The sequence below is a fragment of the Pavona decussata genome, unplaced genomic scaffold (genome assembly GCF_977016875.1).
Source record: "Pavona decussata unplaced genomic scaffold, jaPavDecu1.1 SCAFFOLD_202, whole genome shotgun sequence".
NCBI classification, from domain to species: domain Eukaryota; kingdom Metazoa; phylum Cnidaria; class Anthozoa; order Scleractinia; family Agariciidae; genus Pavona; species Pavona decussata.
Genome location: NW_028145610.1, coordinates 1,874,250 through 1,884,771, shown reverse-complemented (window position 1 = coordinate 1,884,771; position 10,522 = coordinate 1,874,250). Strand labels below are relative to the sequence as shown.

At 37.9% G+C, this 10,522-nt stretch overlaps 3 protein-coding genes across 7 annotated transcripts in view; all 3 read right to left on the bottom strand.

Moving 5' to 3' along the window:
* The window catches only part of LOC146461068 (uncharacterized), a 177,152-nt gene that overhangs the window by 6,608 nt on the left and 160,022 nt on the right, over window positions 1–10,522 (bottom strand). The window lies entirely within an intron of this gene.
* The window catches only part of LOC146461074 (uncharacterized), a 59,016-nt gene that overhangs the window by 6,608 nt on the left and 41,886 nt on the right, over window positions 1–10,522 (bottom strand). Inside the window, exons 1-2 of one of the 3 annotated variants that reach the window (XM_085087320.1) lie at window positions 3,095–3,188; window positions 95–685 (exon numbers count right to left, since the gene is read on the bottom strand). The exons of 1 other annotated variant lie outside the window; for it this stretch is intronic. In XM_085087320.1, coding sequence (XP_084943446.1) covers window positions 95–677 — 583 coding nt within the window. In that variant the 5' untranslated portion in view covers window positions 678–685; window positions 3,095–3,188. Of the gene's footprint in view, window positions 1–94; window positions 686–3,094; window positions 3,189–10,522 lie in introns of those variants that run through there. One more of the 3 variants, XM_085087319.1, reaches the window with a different exon arrangement.
* LOC146461076 (ADP-ribosylhydrolase ARH1-like) overlaps window positions 1–10,522 on the bottom strand; it is a 54,038-nt gene that overhangs the window by 40,371 nt on the left and 3,145 nt on the right. For 2 of the 3 annotated variants that reach the window (XM_085087342.1, XM_085087341.1), the window contains 2 exons: window positions 9,080–9,308; window positions 4,706–6,532 (listed from right to left, as the gene is read on the bottom strand). In XM_085087342.1, coding sequence (XP_084943468.1) covers window positions 5,973–6,532; window positions 9,080–9,308 — 789 coding nt within the window. In that variant the 3' untranslated portion in view covers window positions 4,706–5,972. Of the gene's footprint in view, window positions 1–4,705; window positions 6,533–9,079; window positions 9,309–10,522 lie in introns of those variants that run through there. The other variant, XR_014857486.1, reaches the window with a different exon arrangement.

Genomic DNA, 10,522 nt, shown 5'->3' with positions numbered 1-10,522 from the left:
CTTGCCTTGTATGTTACCATGCATCTATGAAAACACAGAGACTCGAAACCTAGCATTCTTAGAACACTGACTGAATTTAAAATACAATAAACACCTTTGGTCTCCCAGTCATTCAACTCTGACAAGAGCCCGGTTTCATCCGCAGTGGGTAGGCCGATGGATTGGACAAGTTGCTGCATCTCCTGAAAACAACTCTGGAACTTGGGTGCGTCCCAGTCGGTAAAGTTGCAGTGGGCCCACTCATTTCTCACATGTTCTCTCACTACTTTGGCTGATGCTTGTATGGCAGGAGAAAACACTGGTACGTCACCAAGAAGCAAAAGAACAGCAGAACCATCACACTTTCCATCAAATGCACTGAACTTAGCCATGAAAGGTTGAAGGTAAAGTTTGGCCAGGTCAACATGACTTGAAACTCTGTAGTCAAATTTAGAAAAGTCAGGTTTTCCTGAGGGAAGTTTGTGGTTGCTGTTGCCATTAATGTTCTCATATTTCAGATTTTTGAGATGCTTTTTCAGAACTCCAGGTGCAGTTTGGGCATGAATGTTATGACTGGATCTTAAGCTTTGGTATTGTGCCTGCAAAGACTGTTCCACAAATGGGCGAATTTGCTGTACCAGCTTATTGAAGGCGATCCCGATAACCACCCAACGCTTCTGGTCTTCTGATACATGCATGGCATCCCCTAAAGATAAATTAATTATTGGAGAAAATGTTTGGCAATAAATGGGTAACATTTGGCTGTTCGAACAATGGCACTTATAGAATATGACCAAAGACATGATATGTACTTGGAAACGGATAGTTTTAAGTACAAGCATCGAGATTTTACGTTTGTCAAAGAACTATGTGAAATGCTATTTTCAGGACTTTGCTTGCACCTAAGGGTCAGTTCAATATTTACCGGAGGGGGCATGGGGGAGAAAATGGGGGGGGGGGGGGATTTATAAATTTTTGCCAATGCTAAAAGGGGGGTCCCGCACTACTTGCTGAGTTATTGAGGGGGGCCTTGGAATATCAAAGAGTGGCAATGTATCAAACACTGAGGAGGCAAAAAATACATACTGTGTATGTAATCCCAGTATTTTGGTGAAATCAGAAATATGATATATAGATACAATGTGTTTATTTCGTATTTGTCAATTGTTGAATAGAGGATTCGCTTATTATAGGAAATTAACGTTTGTGCTAATTAAGGTGTTTGAAATTAACGCGAATTGAAAGAAAAACTACTTCCCAATAAAGGAAATTAGCGCGAAAGAAGTGCTAAAATTTCAAAATGAGGGAAAACGCGACTTACACAAAGAAAAAGAATTTGTTGAGACTACAGAAAAAAAATTATTTTAACATTAAGTGTAAAAATCCGAGATGAAAAGGGGTTAAGCGAAGGAATCTGGCAACTTTTGAGCGTTCTTCACATGCAGTGTCCATGTTACCAGCAGATTCCACCCTGATAAAACAATGCTTTCTGGAGTGTATCGAGAATTTGGTACGAGAGTTATGGAAATTAAGATCGCAGAAATTAACGCGCCACTTAATAAATGACGCGGAAATTAACGATTACAAAAATTATTTTTTTTAAAATTCGCGTTAATTTTCTACAATAAGGTATGTAAAATGATGCCAAGCTTTGATGTCCTAAATGGACAAAAAACAACAAGATCTCATAACACAGAAATGACCTTTGAGACCAAATGGTAATTAATGGTCGGCAATTGAATTATTTATCTTTCTTAAGCTATTTGATGGTATTTCTTTGTATAATAACCAATTCACAAACAAAATCTGGTGGTTGTGATTACTTTCACCGTTTCAAGATTCCCAGTTAAAAACGCATGATCACCGTTAATAAGTCGCCCAAACGTCTGAGTTTTGTTCCAAAGATCCAAAGTATGCATTACATCATGATGCTAAACATATATAGCATCAAATTGCAAATTTTCAACAAATTTACTCATCTATGAAGCAGCTAACTGACACAAAACCAAAATTTTACTCTAAGTCCATATTAATTAGAGCACAAATGTGCAACTCAAACGCTATTTGCCTTCACCAACTACTGAATATTGCTGAGGGTAAAATCATCCATAAAGGATCAAACAGGTTATGACTCAAACCCAAAGACGCCATTGACTTGTTGATGATGGAATTTTAATCTCGAAAACACCGGAAAGAGTCAGTACCTGATTTAAATACAATCATACTTTGACTTACATTTAATAACAGAAAAGCAACAAAATAACGTATGAGGAAACACAGGCTGTTTTGACTTCTAAAACTGACTTACAAACCAAATCAGTTTATCTTTAGGGCAATAAAACTGCAAAAAATACCCGAAAAGGACATATAACAAGTATTAAAACCGTACATGCATCAGTAGTTTCCATTTGCGCAATTTGATTTCTTTTCAGTCGGTACGAAAACAACTCAGTTTTACTTAAATAATTTTCTTTTTTTTTTTTTCGCTAACATAGCGATTAAATCCGATAAAAATATCATTACGGTTATAACTGGAATCTCCTATGTTCGTTGTGTCCTTGCTTCCATGATAAACAAACAGGCAACAGTCAGAAATAGCTGCTGTATCGATCGAAGGATTCGAAGCGGATAAGCGCTAATCACCGCTATGATGACGGAAATATCCAACTCGTCTCTTCAGGCGATGATAACTTTTACCGCAACAGCTACGTATACATAAAGCAAAACTGGTGTCCTAACTAACAGGAATAATTAAAAAAAAGTTGATCTTGAAGCCTACAAGTAACTTGCATGCGAGCGCTTGGTAGGCCATCGGAGCTAGAGTACGTACATCAAAGTATCGCAGTCAAAGATGTCCCCTCGAATGAAATCTAGAAATGTGTCCTCGATCAAAGTAGGGAGTAGTACAAATGTCCGTAAATGGGAATATGCGAATAGGATGCTACTAGTGACGAAAAGGCGCAAACAGTCCTTAAATTCCACCTTGAATTAACAGCCCGCTTGCTTTCGTATGCTGCCGTCGTGATGGAGTTATGTCACAATTTTGTCAAAAGATCTGCAAGCAAAATGACTTATGGAGTATAAATTGCAGAATACCTAGCCACAAGCAACTTACCTTTGAGTCATCGGAAGAGAAAAATCGAACTTTATGCAAAAAGGCGCTGTTGTGCTTCCCTCAGTTCGTCACTTCCGCGGCTGATGAGCAGAAAGTGAAAGTGATGAACGTTGGGAAGATGTTCACCCATTCCCATGGTGCCATTCGGATGCAAGTCAAGCGATAAGGGATTCATCACGCAAGCTTAATATTTCTGATCAGGCTAAGGTCACGTCATTTACAATATTCGGATGCGTCACACGATAACGGATTTTAAAGCCGGCTACTAATTAATATTCTGATCAAAGCTAACGCACGTCATTTATATGGTCAGAATGAGTTCTGGGTAATACATAACAGGGGGTGGGGATTCTGAGTTTAAAAACAGGTTGGGTTGGCATGAAAAACAGTCCATGGGGGGACTTTTTATCAGAAGGATTTTGTGTCTGAGACTATAAGAGGGTGAAATACATATGGTGGGAGGTTTATATTCGCCAAGTCCGATATTGTGAGTTTACGTGATGGGGAGAACCGTGCGTTCCTGAACAAAACCACACCCTGAAGTTTCTTATTTAACTAAATTGTGTAATTCCTATTGAGAAATTAGACTGTTCAAGTACACATGTATTATACAAATGTTAGTCTAGGTTCTCTTCCGCTTTTATAAAGATTTAAACTCACCACCAGATGCCCTCCAAACCTGTGGAATTATGTTTAGTACCCCTTCACGAAAACTTCTATAAATCATATGCTTTTGGTGATCTTGGAACTGATCTGATTCTTCTTCAAAAATAGCTTATATATCATTTGGAATTAATTTTAATAATCCTAGTCAATTCTGCTGTTCTATAGATTTCCATCTCAAAATTTTACACCTCTTTTTTTCAGTTGTTCTCTTTTTCATATAAATGAGCAAGGTGTTACTTTATCAGACAGCTTACTAGTTATGTGCTGAAGCAACTGGTGAGACAGTGGTTCAAACCAATTTAGTTTGGCTGATTTGAATAACCTCAACATTGACAAGCAGTCTAATTTTTAATAAATTTGATGTACGTATCCACCACAGTTAACTGTGCTATCTGAGGGTGGTGTTAAATTCAGAGTCCTAAGGGGGGAGGGTATTTGGAACCTCTCAGCCCTGAAACTTCAGCCGTGGAGTCAGGAACCTGAAGCCTTCCTCTTCTTCAAGCCTGGACAAAAATGCTAATTCTAGGTAAAGGAAACCCTGGGGTGAAAAACATAGAGCCCCGATATTTCTGTCTTGGAACGATAGAGACCTCCATTATTTGGGATGGAGTCCTGTGCCCAGTTATATAAAGCATCTTAATTAAAGACAAGTACTGGGAGGCAGTTTTCTGGAGTCATTCCTTGCCTTCTGAAGGATTTTCTTGAGTACTATGTTTAATCACTCAGCTTATCTAAGGCAGTTTATTGATGATAAAGAGCACGAGTAAATCATTCAGAATGCAGGGAACGACTGCAGAAAACTTCCACTTATCTTAAGATGTTTTATGCAACCCAGCACTAAAGCCCTTTGGAACCCTGAAATAACCCAGTATACAGTCCAAAATAAATAATTTATACTGCAAATGTAAATGTTTCAGGAGGAAGGATATTACAATGAAAAGAAAATGACAAATGTGTTCTTGATCTATTTTTTTTTTTCATACTTAGGTAAAACTGTTCACAAACTAACATAATTTACAGTAATATGGTCATCCCAAAGACAGCTTCATAAACTTATTATATTTTTATGACTTAGATAGGAATATGTGAATTGCCAGTTGCAGTTCACAAAGATGTACATACTTTTTATCCTTTGATCCTTTGAAATGCACATCAACAGGGCTAAATTTTTCCCGTTTATGTCCAAGAAGAGGACACCAAAAAGTTTGGCTAATATTCACAAAATTTCATTGATCTCGAAGAAGTTTGAGTGATTTGGTTGAGAAAAAAAAAAGAGTTAATTACACCAAAACTAAGAAAGTCAAGGACACTAACAATCACTTCTGGAATGTGTATTGGTCTGTGACTAATCAAAGGAAAACTAGAAAAAAAAAAGAAAAAAACACAAAATAATTACCATTCAAGCTTGGATTTGTTAATCTTGGATCTATCTGATTGGTTTTCTTCACCAGCATAATGACCATCTCATTCGAGAAATATTTCTAGTGTGTTCACTGTTTTCTTAGTTTCAAATAACAGAAAATTAATCTGACGAGAAGACACCTTTAGCTTATAAGCTAATTACTGCATCTCTTTTCTTCTTCTCTTTTTTTTTTGGAGGGGGGTGGGGGGGGGGGCTAGGGGGAGGGGGTGTTACATTCCAGTAAAAATAAAATTTGAGGCATCATCATTCTACTTCATCATCTCTGTATCCATGATCATTATGAGTACAATAGTGATTGCCATTTACATCACTGGGTTGTCTTTGAAAGGGGTAGCTGGCTATTATGGCCTACAGCGACTACAGGTAGCTAATACTTTGAGTTTGAAAATGACTTACAGGCAACAAGAAGAAGAGACTTTGTTGTCAGTGTTTATAACTGGCTACCTTTCTTTGAGGAACTGGTTTTTAACCAAAGCTTAATATGATACACTCTAGTTCAGTCATTGATCATCATTGTCATGTTAACTATCAGTTGTAATCGCGATCATCATCTTCATCATAATTATCATCACCGTTGTCATCCTTCTCCTTCTGCAGACAACATTACCACCCGCCTAATCACCACAAAATAGCACCACAATATATTTATTACAATATCTGACATAGTTCAGCCATTATAGACTGTACAAGAGTAATCACTGCTTCTGGACCATTAAAAGTACCGAGATTTGAAGGGAGGTCATCAGTGTCATCACCATGAAAAAAGTGCAATGGTGCAGATTGTCTGACCTAATGCATTTCTTTTGCTTTGGCAAACAGGTCAGCAGCCGCTTTTTCAATTCTTTTTTTGTATTCCAAATTCTTGTAATTACCCACAGGAACCCCATCCAAACCATACAAGACTCCCCACCAGGCCCCTGCCATCACTCCTGTGCTGTCACTGTCACCACCATGAAACATGGCTCGGCTACAAAGCTCATCCCAGGATGCCCCTGCTCCAAGAAGTGCATCATATGCAATCATTGGTGCATCATGGCCACTGGCCCCAGCCCATCCCTGCCGATAGCTCAATGATTTGTAGAATGCATCACGGTCTACAACAGAATATTGCTCTGGAAACACAGGATCACTGTTGCCATGGAGAATTCCCCTTGTTGTGAGATATGCAGTCCAGGAGTCCGTGAAGTAAGACCAGTGCTCTTCATTCTCCTTGACATCACGGCCAACATTTTTAATGTAACTCATAGCTTTTGGGAGGGTTGATAGGAGTGCTGCACCCCACTCCCGGACAGGTCGGCCTTGGACGGCAAATGAAGTTAACAGAGCAGATGCCAGGGAACCCAGGTAACCTGGAAATAAAAAAAATAGATAAATAAAGTTTGACCTTTTGTTGGCCAAATTCTCCTTGGATAGCAGTTGGATCATGTTCTAATACAACAATAATTATTGATAAATATTCCAACAAAGAATAAAATATTATGTTAGTGATCTTTAATTTGTATAATTTATATGATCTCTCACTTGCAAAGACCTGAAAAATTCTGATGAGGGCAGGAATAAGTGGACATTTATGATTGAAAAGAAGCTGGAATTTGTCAACAAAAAATTACATTGTCAGGGATGACAGGGACATTCCTTAATGCAAATATATAAGGCCCCTTAAGGATATTTGTGATCATAACCATTTATGTGTTCATAATTCATGTCCCAATGTCCACCTATGTCATGTATGAGCATGTGTGCATACTTAGAAACCTAACCATATAAATTAAGGGCTGGTAGCCATTTCCTTTAGTTTACCCTCTCAAATGGTCAGTGAGCCCTACTTCATTTTGGATACATAATTTTCTTTTCCAATTGATACCACGGATTTGTGAAGACATGAACAAAAATCAATGCAAGAAGTTGAAAATTTTCCTCTTCTTCTACCCACACAACATCTAAATCCTGGCCCCAGTTGTTCAAAAAATGGTTAAAATGTACTCCAACCAATACATTTTATCCGCCGCATAGCGAATTATCTGTTGGATAAAGTTATCTGCTCTTTGAACAACCAGGCCTGCTCAATAATGCATGCTGCTCTCAAGAATTGCAAATATATGGTCATTCATAAACTACATTAATTTTACTTTAACGGAAGTCCAGTTAGACATATAAAATTAATGGTATAGAGAGTTTAATTCTAGGGATTCATTTGCAATATTGTTAGTAGACTTAAAAACCGACACTGGGGTCAGATGAAGTAAAGAAGACAGATCTTTCCAAACTTAAGGGTGGTCCTTCAGATTTATCATACCTCCGAAATGAAGTGGGTGACCCCCCATTTTTAGCATTTCAGACACAAGTAACTCACTACCTAGCAACAGCAAAAGTTTTAAATGAAAAAATGAATGTTAGAAGACTTTCGCGGGAATGTTCTTAAATCTTTGAAGGGCTCTTACTGGGTGCTAATTGAGCCAATTTTTTCCCTGTGAGCAAGCTTTCTATTTGGTCAGCCACGAAAGGATATAGCATGAGAGGATTGGAGTGGGGGGCAGGAGAAAGGCCCCTGCACAAGCCCAATCCTCTCGAGGCTTAATTGCTTCACTCGGTGCTCGCGCTATATCCTCTTGCGTCTAACCAAATACACAGCTTGCTTGCTAGCAGGTTGGTGTGTTATCTGATCAGGATTTTACCGACCTAATAACATGTAAATGTAAATGTAAATTTCTAGAATAATTAGCCCTGAATGGTTCTCTCTGCAAGCCCAGCACATTTTGACCAATTTTTTAGAAACTCCGTCTTCACCTCACAACAAAATGAGGCTGAGCATTAATGGACATTTAAAATTATAAGTTGAGACCTTCAGAGATACAAGTATTGAGGCCATCAAATCTTAACTTACTTTTTAATTTCCTACTTGAGATCAAACGGCTATACAAAACAATCTAGTCTCCATGATAGTTAGGTTCTTGAGAAAAATGAAGGCTCTGAGAGACTAATGTTTGGAAAGACCATTTGTCAGGAGTGTACTTAAAATGTACAGTACCCAGGAGCTCATGCCCCAAGGCCTCTGTGTCTCATACTAAGCCTCGGAGTCAACTTTTCCCGAGTAGTATATTTTTAGAATGGGTCTAGATCTGGGGACCTTTGGAATGCCAACAGCTTAATTATCAATATGTCCTGACTACCTGTTTAAAGTGCTCAGTTCTAAAAATAAATTTACTTGGGAAAGGGTTGACGCGAGGAATTAACCCTTTGTCTCTTAACATCAAAGAACAAATTCTCCTATCTTGTCCCTATGCCTTTCTTATAAAAGTACCGGGGAGAAGTTATCAATTGAAATGTCAAGAAAATGCACCTTGCTGTTGGGTGATCATTAATCCTTAATTCTCATGACCTCAGGGATTGAAATTAGTATATTTGATATTACAAGGAGAAATTTGATGCTGATCACTGTTAGGGCTTACAGGGTTAAAATTTATACAGATATAGGCTCCTGTCACAGCTCATATTACAGTCAATCCAGGTCACACGTAAACAGTAATTCCAAGAATGAAATGAACATTCGAATTTCTCTTTGTAATGTCCGACGTGTGAATGAAATGTTGGACATCTCTCTGGAAATCGTTCCGAAAAAGACACATTAACTGAAAAAAAGATTCAAAATATGTGGGAAACAATTGTTGTTCTTGAAATATTCAATTTTGCAATGTAAAGAAAAATTCATAGCTTTATACTGTCAAGAAGCTAGGGAAATTTATACGGGAACTCTGAAATCTCGTTGGCGATTTTGAAAACTGACATGCAAATTTCAAAACTCCGTTCAAATTTCAAAAATATCGTTCACGCGTGACCTGGGTTGACTGTAATACTATTAAGTAAACATGAATAAAAAACATCACAAAGTACAGTACCTGTTGGGTGGTTATGAGTCATTCGTCCACTTTCAATACTAATAGCAATGAGATCATCAAGCTTCTCAGGGGAGTTATATAACAGGCCTATGCACATCGACCGCATGGCTGCTCCACATCCACCCCCACGGGGATTAAATGGCACCACATATCCTTGTGGAATGCCAGGTCGGAGCCTTGCACAATTTGACATTGTAGTATCCCCTGGTGCTCGACCGATCATGTCTTCCTAGAAACAAATATTCAAATATAACAGTTATTAAGTATTACACTGCACGAAAAAACGCCTTTGCGCACATCAAATGTGTGGTCAAAGGCTGTCAAAGGCCGCCTTTGATTACCTTTGATTCGCATCACAGGTGACAAAGGCCGCATTTGATTCACGGTGGATTCAAATTTGTTTCGAATCAAAGATATCATATATTTGATCCACCTTTGATGCGCGTCATAAACGGAGTCAAAGTTGTTTGATTTAAATTCGACGCGCGTCAAAGGTAGGGTCAAAGTTGTTAATACATTTAAACTCACTTTTGATTCGAGTCAAAGGTATATACAAAGGCGTCAAATATTTGATGCGCATCAAATGTGTTGTCAAAAATGTTATTATATTTGACCTCATCTTTGATACGGATCAAAAAAAGAGCAAATCCAATTTTTCGTGCAGTGTTAATCAAAGTTGTCACTTCTGGACATACCATATTTTGCAATCAATATATAATTTGTAAACTACTACGAAAATCATTCTCTCAAACGTACATGTAAGCCCCCAAAATCTCAGATGTAAATGTCATTCTCATAAATGATATTATTTAGCTCTCCAAAATATTTCTTTTTGACTTAAAAGTCAAAAAGATGAGGAGTGTTTGGGACAAATAATTTGGCTTTTGTGTTTCAAGCTGTTTTGATCATTCAACCCATTTGAATGCAAAATTCCCTTCAATAATAAATTTTTAAAAAACTTTTGTAGCCCTCCCTCCAAATAAGATCCAAAAAAACTCCATTGCAGAACTTATTTTTGGGAATTAACATATGATAAAAGGTGATTTCAGGGCTTGATAATGTTTTCAGACAACAACAAAACTTTAAATTACATCTGCACAAGCAAATAAATAAGAGAGATAAGTAGCCTAGTACTGCCTAGCTAGGACAGTATAATCTGCACTTAATTTAAGCTCAATTTTACATGTACAGTCGAACCTGTATATAACGGCGCTGTATTAAGCGGCCACCCTCTATTAAGCGGCCAGTTTTTAAAGTCCCGATTTTTTGCTCATACAAATGCTGTATTTGTTACCTGTATTAGGCGGCCACCTCTATTAAACGGCCGCGGCCACCCTGTAGCAGTCCTATGTTTGTCTTTTTTTTGTTATTTTTACCTGTGTTAAGCGGCCACCCTTGAATGAAAACTAAGCCATATGTTATTTTATGCGGTATTTTATTGTG